We start from the raw sequence: 16,122 nt of genomic DNA, 5'->3' as shown, positions 1-16,122 counted from the left end.
AAGCTTTCACCATTCTTGTTTTCAACCTTTGAGGATTATCCCCTTCTCGGTAGAAGTAGCCTTCACTACAAGAAAAATCATGTTTCGGGACACTTAGATTGCGACAGGTCTATTAAAACTGCCCTCCCCTATGAATCTCGACAGCTTGCGCGACAGTTTTTACTAACTGCCTCTTAATTTTCAACAAAATAACACAAGTTGCGACATCTGTTCTCCAAACTGCCTTAAACAATTCTCTACGACGGGTTAAACAACCGCCCTTCACTTTTAATAGGCACTATTACGGTGGGAACTCACTTTTCAATATGTGAAATTAAACAGTTCCCTCCCTCTTAAGATTTAGGTCAAGATGACTTAGCCATTCGTCTTATTCACGTTTGCATTTCTCAAAGAACAAATAAGAAAAATTTCAGTACCCATTCGTAAACGAAAAGTTCTCTAAAACCCTAAAATTCCTCCCCTTCGGTTCACCTCCTTCTCCTCACCGCCATCTCATGACACCACTTATGTACCACCAATAATCCTCACCGCCATCTCATGACACCACTTATGTACCACCAATAACCGACGGCCGCTCAACTCCACCCAGAACACTAGGCCAAAATCGAATTCTTGTCAAACCCATAACACTTTGGCTGGCTAGGAGCCTAGGACAAATCAAAGCGCCTCCACTGGTTGGAAACCTGGCGCCTCCACTGGTTGGTTCTCAAACAGGAAAACTCTTCTGGTTCAAGGACCAATCCCCGCCGCCACACATTCATATGTACCTAATCTCTGTATACACCTGCCTCACTGTAAAGTGTAAAGACGCCGATGGCGTTAGCCTCCGTCTTTGAACTCTCGACGTCGGAGTCCACCATGTTCTTTATTGCTGATAAAGATAAAGAAGATTGGATATTAGAAGGGCGCGATTACTCTTGGGTTGAGAGCTCTTAATGCTTATGAGGTTATTGATCATCTCTTTGTATACTATAGTTTTTTCATTGTCTTGATTTTGATGAATCCATTTGTAGAAGTATTCATCTTGAGTTTTGGAAATTGGGTATTTAGGATTTTGTTTGATCTGGATGAGTAAGTGATTTTGGGATAAGTCATTTATGAATATAGTTTTGTGTTTGATAAAAAGTGATTTGGAGAAAGAAGTGAAGAAGTAGGATTCAATTATTTTGCTTATTGGTTATTAAGAGTTGATGTTTTGAGTTTTTCTGATGGAGTCAACATAACATAGAGAGTAAAGCATGTTCTTTTTTTGATTCAATCGATGATGGAAATGGAAATTTGCATGATTAACAAATTAAGTAGAATTGGATTAGGATTTCAATTGTGTTTTTTGTATGGTTGAATTGAAAACTCTTGAGTTTAATTCAGTTCTGTCGCGTTGTTGTGTTGGTGTGAGCGGAGATTGTGGAGTGGATTGGTTTTAAGTTCTGTCCATATTATTATCAATTTTTTTATTACAAATCGGCATCTGCTTCAGGCTATTCACACTGCCGTTTCGATCTACTACGGCCTATCCTTAGAGTTGTTTCGGCCTTCTGTAGGTCTACTGTCTGGTGCAAATTAGTTGCCTGTTAAAAATTGTGATACTTTGAACCTATTGATAGTCTTATTTTAGTGATTATGTTTGTCCAAGTGGTTTTCAAGTCCAAATATGTGGGATAATTCTAAATTTTGATCAACCATTATTGTTCCCCCATTGTAATGTGGTTGATTTTATGTCCTTTGCATACTCACAATTGGTGTAGGCCTTGGTATTTTAAAAGTTATATGAAGTTAATTTAATGAATAACCACTTTAAAACAAATTAACTAATTCTATCCATACCCACACAAGATTAAATTGTTGATTATTAACCTGCCATGAAAATGTATCACTAGTCTTATTGTTACTAATCTCACATATTTGTCATGCCAACTTCATGTTTAGATACCTTTTTGAAAAATCAAGCAGTGATAGAAGACATATTTTTGAAAAACAATGGTACGTACTTCATAGTTGAATTTACAGAATGTCCTTTAACATTTCTGTAGGGTAAAATTTTATTAAATAGGCATCATCAGAAACGAGTTCGAATTCAGCAGGTATTTTACTTTCTAATTTATTTTGTGAACTGATATGCATGGACTGTGCTACTTTCTACGAAATTCTATTGTAGGTTGATTCCTAATGTTTAATTCTTGTTATTGTATTTATAGATGGAAGAAAATAATATGAAGAGATGAGAACTAGGGGAAGAGGATTAAAGCTTCAAGAGCCACAATCCTCACTTTCTGATAATGTTAGGTATTTAATTTATTTCCTGAACACTTCTAGTATTTTCATAGTCTGAATTGCATAGTTTCATTTGATGACTCAAAATATTTTCATAGTCTGAATTGCATAGTTTCATTTGATGACTCAAAATGTCTTATAGCATACCAGAAGCAACAAATAGCAGCGCGTGTATTGGGAAATCTACATGGAAAAGAGTTTTTGATTCCCTCAAGCAGGTATATTTTTCTATTATAGCAAATTGTCTTTAGAAAAATGTATGGTGTTATAGAAAAAAGTCTCTATATATCTTATTTTATTTCATGTTAACATTTTTGTAACATTTTCTATTTAGTAACATTTTTGATGTTATTATTTGCAGGTTGAGTACTTAAATTCCATAGCATGGAAGAACTTTACAAGATAATTTTCTATTTAGTAACATTTTTGATGTTATTATTTGCAGGTTGAGTACTTAAATTCCATAGCATATCCGATAGTAGCTGGGAAAAAGTTACTTAAAAAGGGATCCATACAAAGTGGGTGTTTGTAAAAAGGAGTCTTAAAGGTTCAATTCTATTTACTACATCCCATTTATCGTTTTTTTTAATAAATTTAAATTGTGTTTTAATTATAGAGGACATAATATTCTTAGGTATGATATCAAAATTAGAGTTGAAAATTGTTTCGTCTTATCACAATGGGAGTTTCAAGTTGGAGCAAGTGTATAAGTCTGTGATTTTCACTCTTTTTTTCATCTATTTCGTTCCTTTTTCAAACAATACATACTTTTTTCAATTTCAATAGGGTAGTTAACTGCATAAAAAATGTCCACTTTGATGTTCTATTGTCTTATACTATGTTAATGTAATTCTTTTTCTGTCATTGTTGTTTTCTTCTACAATACCTTATATATTAATAAACATTTTCAATGTTTGCAGCCATTGGTTTGGGTGCTTTCTAAATGTCAGACTCATTTGATGATATTTGAATATCAAAAGGAACTTGGTACTTACTCAGCTATGAAAGTATGCACATGAGCAGAGTTAGAATGATTTTTTAGTATAACTTTTTTAATTAAATATCATGAGATGATTTGTTAGTATAATTTTTTGTAAGTTTAGATATATATTTTTGTAAGTTTAGAAATATATCAGTTGTACTATAGTAAGATCAGAACAACTACACTAGATTTTTTTTATAATTAATAAATTTAGCGGGGGTTTTAAACCTCCGTAGTTTGTTCTAAAACTGCCGAAATCAATATTGAAAACTAAACACCAAATAAAATTCACGACAGTTTGAAACTGTCGCGCATAACTATCTAAGGCGGTTCACTAACCGTCGTAAATAGTAACGACGGTTGGAGTGGCGGTTTTTGAAACCGTCGCAGTACAGCCTGGCGACACACGTTTCTGCGACAGAACTATAACCGTCGCGACTTGCGATTTATGACGGTTCAAACCGCCGTAACTTGTCAAAATTAACCGTCGTAATTTGTCAATTTTCTTGTAGTGCTTCCACTGTGGGACCAATGGGTTTAGTTGAATTTGCATACCCGAGTTGTCGTCGGGCTAAGATCGGATTGTAGTTAATTCCTCCTTGTGTACCAATGAGGGGTACGTTGGCGAATTCTCCACAACTGTCAATGGTTTCCGTACCACAGCGAGCCAAGGTATACCAATGAATATCATTATTAGTAAGAGACATAAGTCTTCGAGGCCAACGTAAGCCTTCTCGGTTTTCCGTGAAAATAGGAGACTCAGGTAAGTGTGAAACAATCCATTTGAACAACAATGGTGCACAACATACAATGATTCCACCGCCTTGGCGATTCCTATGATGGATAGAGAAATACACGTCACCAAGCAAAGTCGGAACAGGATTTCCAATCAGAAAGATCTTTATGGCGTTGATATCAACAAAATCGTTGACGTTGGGAAACAGAACCAACCCATAGATGAGCAAGGCTAGTATAGCTTCAAAAGCTATCATGCTACCAGTTTCGATGAAATCAAAGGCTTTCTTTACTAGGAAGTGTGAAGTTAAACCCGGGAGGTTTCCTCTGGTAGTCCAATTACTCTCTACTTCAGATTTCTTCAAGTGGATACTTGCTGCAATGACGTGTGACTTAGGAATGGCTTCCAAACCATTGAAGGGTATTTTGTCAGACACAGGAATACCCAAAAGATTGGCATATTCTTCCAAGGTCAGTACCAACTGGTAGTCTGGAAAGGTGAAACATCGGTAGACGGGATCATAGAACTGAACCATAGTTTTGAGAAGTCCTTCATCAACATGAGTGTTCAGGATAGGCAAAAGCTTTCCATAACTTTTCCTAAAATCGGAAGGATCTTGTACAGAAGATGCTAACTCTCTTAGTTTTTCCACATCAGGCACCTTGAAACCGTACTTTTTAGTATGCCTTTTTACCCCTTCCATAACTAAATCCTATAATGTTTGCAAAGAAAATCCTCTAAATCTTTGGAAAAATCATGTTGTTTTTTTTTTTGAAAAGATGGATTTTTTTTAATGAATGTATGAATGCATGGATGCATGAATGCCACATATTCAAACATGGTAAAGCAAACATGGTAATGCAAACATGGTAATGCAAACATGGTATTGCAAATATGGTAATACAAACATGGTACACATAGGTTCAAAGGTCCAGCGTCACGAGCATGAGGTCAGAGAACCAAACATGGGATAGTACTAGGGGTTAATCACCTGCACAACGTGTTCTACTAATACGTCAGAGTCTACATTTTTCTTTCGGATATTATCGGCTTGCACGACTGAACTTGTGAGCCGGCAATATTCTCAAGAAAAACTCGTCTGAGTGTGGCTCTCCGCATGACAACTAATCCAAGTCTACACCTGAATAGTTTCTGCGCCACAACCTAATAAGGCCAGGATGGGTTAGGGTTCTACGACCAACTCAGCTTCTACAGTTCAATGAAAGCAATAATGTCTTCGCTACGAAACATGCTAAACATATATTACCAACAAGGAACCTCCACTGAGCGGAAGGATTCTCACGTACGCCTGTACATGACTATACCCTCCACCTAATTCTTATGTGTACTTAATCCGGGTTAGGATTTGTCCATAATGTATCACTTGTAACAGAACCACACATGTAACAGAACCAGAGAACCACACATGTAACAAGAATGAAAAAAACAAAACAAATAGAATTAACCCTTTCTTTGGAAACAATAAAAAGATGGTCCCCAGTGAAGTCGCCATTTTTCTGTCGCGGGGAAAAATCGTATCTTTTTGTGGATGAGACACCTGATGCCTTCTTTGGGCTCGAGTGCTCAAAAAATGATTTTTCTTTTGTTTCGACCAAACTTTTTATTGTTTCCAAAGTAGGAAAAGGAAAAAAGCTGCAATAACCTTAAAAGTGGGGGAGAGATTCCGGGTAAGAGGGTTGGTTATACGAAGGGAAGGTATTAGCACCCAACGTATCTATAGTACTCTATAGGTTTCTTTGTTATGTCCATTTCATTCTATGCTATTGAGGAGGTTCTGTTGTGAGACAGGTGGGACCTAAGGTGTTTGTTTGATTATGCTCGCAAAGATCATCGCAATCTTCTGCATACATATCCCTTAGAGGGAATCAGAGCATCTGTAGCTCGGGTCTACGGGTGCTAAGGTTTGAATGGTTTGAGGGAGAAGTTTTGCTCGCCAAGGATACGACCTTGTGCCTACGTATTCTCAAAGGGATGTTGAGAAAGTCAGAGCAATCGTAGTTCCTACTTATGCTAGTGGAAGCAAAGGAAAAGAGACAAATGTCATCTAAATGTTCGATGTATCTAATCTATATCATCACATACATCTGTTTGATTTTGTTTGAAATCTTTTCATTATAAGCCCTGGGCTGTGCCACTTATGGTGCTTAGAATGATAAAGATGTTTTTTTAGCCAGCCTTGTGGCAAAAACTTTCAATGAAGTCAGCCTTGTGACAAAAAGTTTTGATTAATCAGCCAGCCTTGTGGCAAAAGTTTCAATGAAGTCAGCCTTGTGACAAAAACTTTGATTAATCAGCCAGTATGGTGGCAAAAAGGTTTGATTGATTAGCCAGCCTTGTGGCAAAAAAGTTTTATTGATTGATTGATTGATTGATTGTGATGATATAGAAGAGAAACTCCTATCATAGAGATGATAAATGTCTAATCTCCTAGGGTATTTGATTTGGATATTGGGGATGCTTATAAGAAGCCCGTGGGTCCTTGTACGAAGCCCAAGAGGAGGCTATCCGAGGGTCCTTGCATTGTAAGCCCAAGAGGAGGCTATGGGAGGGACTACCGAGGGTCTTTGCATTGTAAGCCCAAGAGGAGGCTATGGGAGGGACAAGTCGTTTGTACGAAGCCCAAGAGGAGGCATGGTATAGTTGGTTTGAGCTCTTAGAGCGATTTCACCGGGAAACCATACTCTATGTCCTAACCTAAACTAAGGGAGATTCTTTGCACGAAGCCCAATAGGAGGCTATGGGGAACCTAGTGTTGTACTAAGTTAAACAAGCATATATAACATGAACAAACACATGAACAAGTATGAACAAACATGGACAAACATGAACAAGTATGAACAATTACATATATATGACAAGGTGTGTGTATATAATGGAGTTTATGAAGGAAATATACCTGTAAGCATGATCCATTTGTCTACGCGAGGGCTCGGGACTTATACTCGGGGAGAGGCCCACTTGAGTTTATTCAAAAGCTATGTAAACAAGTATTTACAAAAGGGCTCGAGACTTATACCTACATGGAGGCCCATGGTATTTTTGGGAAGATTTAAAGAAAACCTTCATTTTTGATTTGTTATTCGAGGTTAAAAATCAAATTGATCGAGGTATGTACAAAAAGGTGTATGTACAATGAAATACCTAATTTCATGTACAGGAATGGGACTTATACCTATGTGGAGGCCCCTGGTTTATTTTATAAAACATGGTTGATTGTCTTGTTTAAAAGCGCGAGATTTTGAAAATAGTTTGAAAGTTTTTGTTTTGAAAGAAGTTTTCTGTTTAAAGAAAAACTGTACAAAGAAAAGGAAAGGGACTTATACTCTCTAATATTCGAGAGGCCCAGTTGTTTTTGAAAATCAATTGATTAATCCAAAAAGATTTGATCAAGAGTTTTTTTGAAAAGAAAACCAAAAAGAAATGGTTTATTGTTTTGAAAAACGGCGATCGCTTGTTTTAAAACAGTTTTGAATTTGAAAGAAATTAACTTAATTAAGGTAAAAAACAAATTTTATGCTTAATTGAGACCTAAGTGATTAGGGTTTGATCACAAAAATAATTACAAGTGATTAAGTTTGAAAATCAAGTGAAAAAAACTATTTTTAAAGTATTAAAACATTTAAAAAACAAGTCATTTTAAACTTAATAAAAATATACCAAATAATAAATATTTTTGTGATTTTTTTATATATTCATAAAATATATATATTAAATGAATAATGTTAAAAAAATGAAGTAAAAATGAATTGATTTGATTGGATAAAGTTTTAAAGAAAAATGAAGAAAATATGTGTTAAAAAAAGGTTTTGTCTCCACAAGGGTTTGAACCCACGCCCTCACTCTCACCAGCCAAAACAATGACCAACTGAGCTGCGCGCGCAGCTTGTAAGTAACACGCTTCTATTTAATTATATTAAAAAACAAGAATTTGAATTTTCTGAACAAAAAGCGCGCCAAGAACACCATCCCCATTTGATTTTGAAATTCTTTGAAACTGGATTGTTTTGATCGAGTAGATAGTCTATCTCACTCGGTTTTTCACAAGGATCATGATGGTGATCTTTAATTTCATTTATTTTTCGCTCTAAGGTGATCAATTTTGTGATGAACATGAAGAACCCTAATTCTGAATTTGAACATGAAATTGTGTATGATTGATGAATTATGAAATTGATTGAGGGTTATTGATCAGTGATAGTGCAGAAACAACATGGCAACTCAATTTTTCATTTATTATGCATGTATGTATGAGTTTGAAGTTCATTAGGCTTACCTTCAAAAATGGCAAAACTGGAGATTGAATTCTTCAATAGAGGTGTTACAGATGTTGCTTCTTGATCTGGACAGCTTCAATGGACCTTATGGAAAGTGTCTGGATGCTTGGGATGGATTGAATTCATCTGGATCATTCCATGGAACCCGATCTGCAGTAGGACCAAGTGTGAATTGAGCTTAATGATTATGAAGTTTTTGGTTGATGATGAGTGTTGGGATAGTTCATATGAAGTATATGGATGGTGTTTGAAGTATTAGTTTGGACAGATATGAGCTATAATGAGAATGGGCATGATAAGGCTCACTTTGTGCAAGTTTTGAGGTTGAAGAGTGATTCTTAGATATGAGGTGTTTTGGGGTGTGTGGATGGATCAAACACATCCCATATGATGTTTATGAGTTGTGGGGAGCATCACTTTGCTCAGAACTTCAAAGGTTTGGAGGTTGGGATTTCTACCTCACTTTGAAACTTGAAACTTGCAACTTAAGAAAGAGGAGAGAAAACCTATGATTATGAGGTTTTGGTGTGATTTTGAATGAAGTTTGGACCTCTATTTATAGGCCAAGGATTCTGAATGCAAAGCCTTGCAAGTTGATCAAAGAATGGTGATTTGGCATTTGGAGATAAAATGGAATCTTTACATTTAATGCAAATGGTTAAAAGTGACTAAACCATGGTTAAATTTCCAAGCTTCTTATCCTCTTCCATTGTGATCTTCAATTCAGAAAATATCTCTCAATTATTGCATTGATGCATCATTACTTGCATTATAGGTCATGTAGTGTAAGAACTTTGTGAAAATGGCTTGAAATTTCATGCATAATGACCTCTAATGACAAAATTCAAAACCATGGCTACACTCCATATTTTTTCATGCTCTTGGACATTTTGGAAAGCTCATGTTACACACTTCAAAACCCTAGTTGATAGTTTCTTCAAGACCTTTAAGGAAATGGGTGAAAAAGATCCATGAACTTTGAAGAAAGTGAGATTTTAAGTGAAATTTTCAAAAGATACCAACTTTGAAGCTCTATATCTCTTAAATGGTTGATTTTTTGGAAAATCATTATATGTGACAAAGTTGTTTATTGGATCAAAATCTACAACTTTCATGTTGGAAGTTTTTTTCAGTTTGTAGGTGAAATTTTGAGAAATTCCCTTCCAAAGTTTGGAAAAAATCATTGAAAAACACTTAGAAATTTTTCTAAGTATGAAAGTCAAACTTTTGACTTTTTTATTCTTGATTGATTTTCTTGATTTTCTTGATCAAATGACTTCATATATCATATATTGATGATTCAAAACTTCAAAAGTCATGGTTGACCAAAATTCCCCAAAAGTCAATGGTGATCTTGTACAGTTGACTTTTTTAGACGAATCGCGTTTTTGGAGATTTCAAATGAACCAGGCTATCCTCACCAAATGAATGGTATGAATGGATCACATTGAATTATTAGAGGACCTTGAGCCATTGTTTAAGTTTTGGCACCATGTTTTGATTAAAAAGTTAGTGGTTCAGGTGAATTAGGTCAAAAACCCTAATTGTCGACCTGATGAGATTGATGACTGTGGATCTTGAATTGAGATGTAATTTCCATTGGATATTGTCATAGGGATTATTTGAATATGATTGAAACCTTTGAGTTATCCCCTGGAGCTTTTTAGGGTTTCCCAAATGTGATCCCTGATTTCAGTCCCTGATAGTTCAAAAACCCTAATCTGATGATTTGAAATTTCACTGTTGATCAATCCCTGTGTTGGAGATGTCTTGAGTCAATAGATTAGGTCAAAATGATGTACTTGGGGTCCTGAGGTCATGTCCCAAGTCATTAGGTCAAATCCTAAGCAAAAGTCAGGAGTATACTGTCTTCAGTCAAAACCCTAATTTGGTTGATTCATAGCTTTTGAGCTTGTTGAAATGAAACTTTGAGGACCAAATGGTGACTGTTGATGAAGATAGTTCTTTTGAAATGAAGGGAGAACAAAACCCTAATTGGTTGTTACCAGTACTGATGAGTGATTTCTTGATTAAACCCTGCTGAGCACAAGTAGCAAACACAAGCTATGCAATTTGTTAGAGATGCAAATGATGCATATGCAGATGATATGAGATGGTATCTTAGGTCAAAAATTGGGGTATGACATATCTCAGTTAGGGGGAGTGACTTCCTAGGTCAAGATATTTTCCTCAAGAAAGCTGTCTTGGTCAAAAATGCTCTAACATCATAGAGAAGGTGCACTAATTTAGAAGAGGCACATGCATGTGCTCGTGGAAAAATTTTGATATAACAAGGTGTAACATTATTGTCAGATATTTGTGAATGGTTGAATCTAACAAAGAGAAACTAGAATCCATAATTCTTTCTCTGGACTGATGAGGTGGCTGTATGTCAACAAGTGTTGGAAGATTCTTCACGGTTGCATTAAATAGTCTCAAGGTGTTTAGAACAACAGAGGTCTATGTCTATGACTAGTGAGTCAGTAGAGTGAGTGGGAGGTCTGCTACTTGGTCCATAAGATGCTTTGTCAAAGTCTATTAAAGAATCTTGAGCTATGCGCTTAAGGGGTGAAAAAGTCACAATGTCTGATAGGATGTCATGACATATTTAAACACATTGAATCTACTGAGTCAAACAAGGAAATCTGTCTTGAGTTTATCTCTACACATCAATGGACGATGTAAAGTTCAATCAATGACTATGCATGCGCTGTTTTAAAGATAACTCCTATCAGAAAAACAGTCAGAAACTGCTTTGGAAAGAATAATTGTTTTTGGAACTGTTTCCTAATCAACTGTTTGACCGTTGAACAAGACCAAGACCATCGTTATTTCCTATAATCTCAAATGGCTATAAAATGGTGTCTCCACAGATTACAGAAATCAAATTCTCTCAATATGTCCTTCGTGTGTGTTCATATAAGTCTTGTCTGGGTCTGGTACTGTGAAGGGTTCCCTTGCCAAAGGTCGGCAAGACGAAGAAAAACAAGGGCTGGGGAAGTTATTTGCTTCTGTCATGAGTTTTTCTCTGAGTGCAACAAAAGTGTTTCATCATATAAAGTCCTTTGTATAGGTTCTCTTGTTGTTGTGATTTGTGATCTGAGTTATGAACACAATTGTGATTTGTGATATGAGTTACAGGAAGTAAGGGATTCCTCCCATATCCTCTTCCTCATGTACACCACAATGTGTACTTCACAGAGGAAGTTGATGGTGTTCATCTGGGTGTTATGACATTGATCATCTCTTTGTCATATTATGGTTAAAAAGGGGGAGAGTTATCCAAACGTCTTCTGAAGTCCACTACTATCAAAAGAAACAAAGGGATTTGTAGAAACAGTATGGACTGAAGATGTTATGATGTGGTTACTATGAAGACCTGAAGAACAGAAAAGATTGAAGCCCAATTATGAGAATGTAAAAGATCGGTTCTTCTTAATCTGTTCTTATTTGTTGTCTTGAAAGTTGAAGTTATGTTTTGCTGCATTTTAACGTATATATAGTTTTAGCCAAAATAAGCCAAAGTGGTAGATTGTTGATGTTTTTATTGGCTGATTGACATCTATGTTTGGCTAAAATATAATAGAAACAAAATGTAATACAATGTATAAGTCTTGCAAATATAAAAGAACAAAACAGGTACAAGCAAGATGTTATATAGAATGTCATGACATCAACTCATGACATCGCGCCTGCAAAACTGGAATGAAGATTCAGTCTGATACTTAACAGATACAGAATATTCTATGGAATATTATGTAATCCTATGTGGTGCAGATTTAAAGGTCATTAGAATCAAGTCAGAATATTGAAGAATCAAATCAGAATATTGAAGATTCAGCAGTTTCTAATTTAGGAGATAAATTAGGAAACTTGTGATTGAAGACCTTTCTTTTAGCAGAAGATATATGCAGATTTGTAACAACTAGTAGTGCTCGATTTGTAAGCCCAAGTCCAATTGGGAATAGGTTATAAATAGAAACCTTTGAAACCTAGTTTTAGGAGCAAACCGTGTATTGAAAAGATATAGTCATTAGGGTTTGTATAGGTAGACCACCCAGGCTGAAGGATGGCTGCCATGTCCTTCTTGAAACCTGTAGGTAAGAGAATTTATTGTTCTCACTTGAAACCTGTAGGTAAGAGTTGAGTATTATGTTCTTGATTGAAGCTATGAAGCAAGATCAAGTTAGTTTTTATTGTTAATTGTTTAAATAGCTGTCGCAGGGTTGTAATAGTTAGGTATCACTAGGGAGTGAGCAGAGGTTCTCTTGTCTTAGATGGATTTCTAAGATAAAGGTTGCATTGGGTAGTGACTAGGTAAACCAGAGGTTGCTTACAAAAAATAGTACTACTAATAGTGAAATCTTCTTCCTGGCTTGGTAGCCTCCAGAGTAGGTAGTTAAACCGAATTGGGTAAACAATTCATTGTGTTATTTATCTTCTACATTGTATTGTCTGTTCAGTCTTGTATGTTGTAACATTGTGTATAACATCAAGTTCAGGTTTGAAAGCTTGTCCACTTACATAACCAATGAAGTTTACAATCTGGTTATGTTGACTGAACAAACATGATCCCAGTTCTCACAGAGTAATCAAAAATTGGGGATCGTTCTGTTCTGCCTTTGCTAAGCTGATAACAGATCAGATGTCTTGACATCATGAGTAACATTCTGAGTCTGTCATACCAGAATTTCATCCTTAATATCTTTCTAAGCCTCTTCATTTAATGCTTTTAGCCTAATCATTGCTCTCTCCCACTCTGAGATGGTAGTAGCCCTAGCTGGTACAAGTCCCTGATAAGATATACATAAAACAATGTTAAAATGATAAGATATACATAAAACAAAACTAAAAGATATGCATTCAACAATTACTTTTTGTTGATCTGTGATAAAGGCATATGGAACATTGTTAACTGACTGCAAGTCCTCAAGGAGAAAATTTATGAACCACTTCTAAGAATCCTTAGTCTCGGCTTCTATAATAGCATATGCAATGGGAAATATTTGGTTATTCCCATCACTTCCAATAGCTGCCATCAATTGTCCACCATAGTCACCTTTTAGAAAGCATGCATCCAGACCTATTAATGGTCTACAACATTTTGCAAATGCAACTTTACATGCTCTTAAACACACATATATTCTTTCCAATACAGGTCCATTAGTTGAATCAGTACATTGATAACAATGTTGTTAGGGTTTGAATTTAAAAGTTCTTGTGCATAACTCCTCAGATGTGTGAATAGATCCCTCCCAGCCCCTTGTAACAATTTCACAGCTTTTCTCTTAGCTCTATATGTTTGGTTTATTGACAACTTCACACCAAATTTTTCAATTACTATAGCTCTCAACCCGGCTGGTTTCATGTTTAGAGTGTGTCTAAGTATGTGGACAAATTGCTTTGCCAACCATCCAGTCTTGGACTGTTTGTTGTATGTAGTCCTAGCACAAGCATGTTCATCAAAAAAACTAGTGATCTGCAGAAACTGATTTCCAGCCCTCTTACTAAACCTCATGTAATATCTGCATCCCTTTTCACAATTAACCACCATCCTTTTTCCATCATTTTTTTAAGTACATATTTTTGTTGTTAACCATTGCATACTCTTTGACAACATCCTTTATGACATCCTTATTGTTAAATACCAAACCTAACTTGAAATTCAACGTCTCACTACTTTTGAAATTTGGAAAATGTCCATACTCTTGCTCATCTTCACTACCATGGATGTGTATAACTGATCTGAATCCTCATCCACAACATGCTCAGTTTATATTGCTGATGTATTTGTAGGTAACACAATAGTCCAATCTAGGTCTATAGAATCATCATTAGAATCACCCACAAAGTCACCATCATCAGAATCACCCTCAACCACATTCTTACCCTCAACATTATCATCACCCTCAATCATATTTTCACCCTCAACCATATTCTCACCGTCAACATTATTATCACCCTTAGTCATATTTTCACCCTCACCCACATTCTCACCCTCAACATTATTATCACCCTCAGTCATATTATCAACCTCAACATTGGTAACATCCTCTGTCATATTATAAACCTCAACAGTAGGATCACCCTCAGCCATATTATCAACCTCAACAGTAGGATCACCCTCAGCCACATTCTCAGCCTCAACATTAGTGACACCCTTATCCATATTATCGACCTCAACAGTAGGATCACCCTCAGCCACATTCTTAGCCAAATTCCCATCCTTTCCCAACTCTTCCTCATATACTATATCAGGTATATCAACATCATGCTCAACATTGACATCCATCACATCAAATCCCTCAACATCTTTAGCAAATCTTAGTATATCCCTATCATTTTCTATAGCTGTCAGACCCCTAGCAAAACTAAACCTGGGATTTACATACCAAATGCACTTCAAACTTGTATGTCCCACCTCATGAATCAATTTCTCTAGCTCTATGTATGATATATAATCAACATCCCATTCCCAATTCAATTTTGTTACATCCCCATCTAGGCACCATTTAACAAGACTGTGAACATGTGTACACGATGGTGAATTCTTAGTCTAACTTTTTGATCAATACTTGGCCTGAATAAGACAAATTTTAGGGTTAGGGTATCATATTAAACAATGTTCCGGTTTCACACATTGGGATCACTGACAAATCAATAGGATTTAAAAAGTAGGGTTTCAATTGGGACCACGGACATAAAAAATTGTTATAAAACACATTGGGACCACATACAAGACATAGATGTAAAAATACGTACTTAAAGTAAAACTTTTCATCTTCTTTCAACTTTGATGACGGTGGAACTGAAAACATTGCAAAGATTCCGAATCAAACTTGGTTAGGGTTTCGGTTTAGGGTGAGTTACGCTTGAAGGTGAGCAATGAGCAATGACTCTGATTCAAATTCAGTTATGGAACGAAAAATGATGATGAACAAACTTAACAATGACTTATCACTTCCTAACCTAATTAAAATTATTTTTAATCCTTAAATACATTATAAGGTTTTTGGAAAAATAAAATATTAATTTATAAATTAAAAATGCATTTCAAAATAATTATAATAATGTGGCAAGTGACTGGACTAATTATAAAGTGTCATGTCATTAAAACGGTTGTTAAGTGATAAGGTACCTTCAAAAATTCACCTTATTTGAAAATGGGGGACATAATAGATGAGTTTTTTAGTTTGGGGACTAAAAAGTTAAAAATGTCAATATAGAGGGACTAAAAGTGTATTTAAGCTAAAAATATTTTTAAAATTTGATTAATAATTTCTCTTTTCTCTTAATGGTACATGATTTAGTGAAGATCATAATTTAATCTCAATCATTTCTTTTTAAATCATATGATTCTTATTCATTCTTACATAAGAGAGGGGATATAAGAAATCGATTCCCTCGGTTAAATACTATCTGCAGGGTGATTTCATCCCTTAAAATTTTCTATGATAATTTTAATTTATTTATCAAACTTTAAATTTGCACCATAAATATTAATGGTACGATTTACATAATCTTGCCTGTGTGAATAGTGTGTTCCTGCAAAGGATCATAGTCTAATTATACATTAGAGTATTGTTGATGCTCTCCTTCTCTACTTTTGTCCTTTTGTGAAATTTGAGAAACAGGAGAGAAAATAAACAATAAGATTAGAGAAACACATTTCTTGCTTATTTTAGGGTACTTCCTTTTTATCAATTTGTAATTATTATTTAAAGTAAAGAAATATTTTTTATTTTAAATACTCTACAACAAAATTTAAAATGTTGATAAATGTAATAAAATTAAGATTATTGTAGCCTATTTTTGAATAATTTTTTAATTTCATGAAC

General features: G+C 35.3%; 1 protein-coding gene and 1 long non-coding RNA gene across 3 annotated transcripts; one reads left to right on the top strand and one right to left on the bottom strand.

Annotated features, from left to right (window-relative positions):
* Nucleotides 1–220: 220 nt before the first annotated feature.
* Nucleotides 221–3,350, top strand: LOC131622042 (uncharacterized). Of its 2 annotated transcripts, XR_009289752.1 has the most exons (6): nt 221–946; nt 2,031–2,081; nt 2,196–2,283; nt 2,414–2,489; nt 2,717–2,818; nt 3,192–3,350. It is a non-coding gene; the product is annotated as an uncharacterized LOC131622042 (long non-coding RNA). The 2 variants fall into 2 exon arrangements; XR_009289750.1 differs by lacking the exons at nt 221–946; nt 2,031–2,081; nt 2,196–2,283 and having other exon boundaries at nt 2,292–2,489; nt 3,192–3,322.
* Nucleotides 3,351–12,120: 8,770 nt separating this feature from the next.
* On the bottom strand, nt 12,121–15,102 carry LOC131593576 (spore wall protein 2-like). The gene is made up of 3 exons (XM_058866146.1): nt 15,047–15,102; nt 13,159–14,805; nt 12,121–13,077 (listed from the first exon to the last, which is right to left on the bottom strand). Exons 1-2 carry the CDS (start codon nt 15,100–15,102, stop codon nt 14,058–14,060), a joined length of 804 nt encoding a protein of 267 aa, XP_058722129.1. The 3' UTR covers nt 12,121–13,077; nt 13,159–14,057.
* Between the last annotated feature and the right edge of the window lie 1,020 nt (nt 15,103–16,122).

The sequence above is a fragment of the Vicia villosa genome, linkage group LG1, assembly GCF_029867415.1.
Source record: "Vicia villosa cultivar HV-30 ecotype Madison, WI linkage group LG1, Vvil1.0, whole genome shotgun sequence".
In the NCBI taxonomy this organism is placed as follows: domain Eukaryota; kingdom Viridiplantae; phylum Streptophyta; class Magnoliopsida; order Fabales; family Fabaceae; genus Vicia; species Vicia villosa.
The sequence above is the reverse complement of the archived record's forward strand: the minus strand, read 5'-3'. Positions and strand labels throughout refer to the sequence as shown.

What these genes read in the sequence shown, in the direction of transcription:
- LOC131593576 (XM_058866146.1), bottom strand. Translation starts at nt 15,102, where the DNA reads ATGTTTTCAGTTCCACCGTCATCAAAGTTGAAAGAAGATGAAAAGTTT. An exon ending in GATGAAAAGTTTTACTTTAA is followed by an intron (nt 14,806 to 15,046) that starts GTACGTATTTTT and finishes ACATGTTCACAG; the next exon opens with TCTTGTTAAATGGTGCCTAG.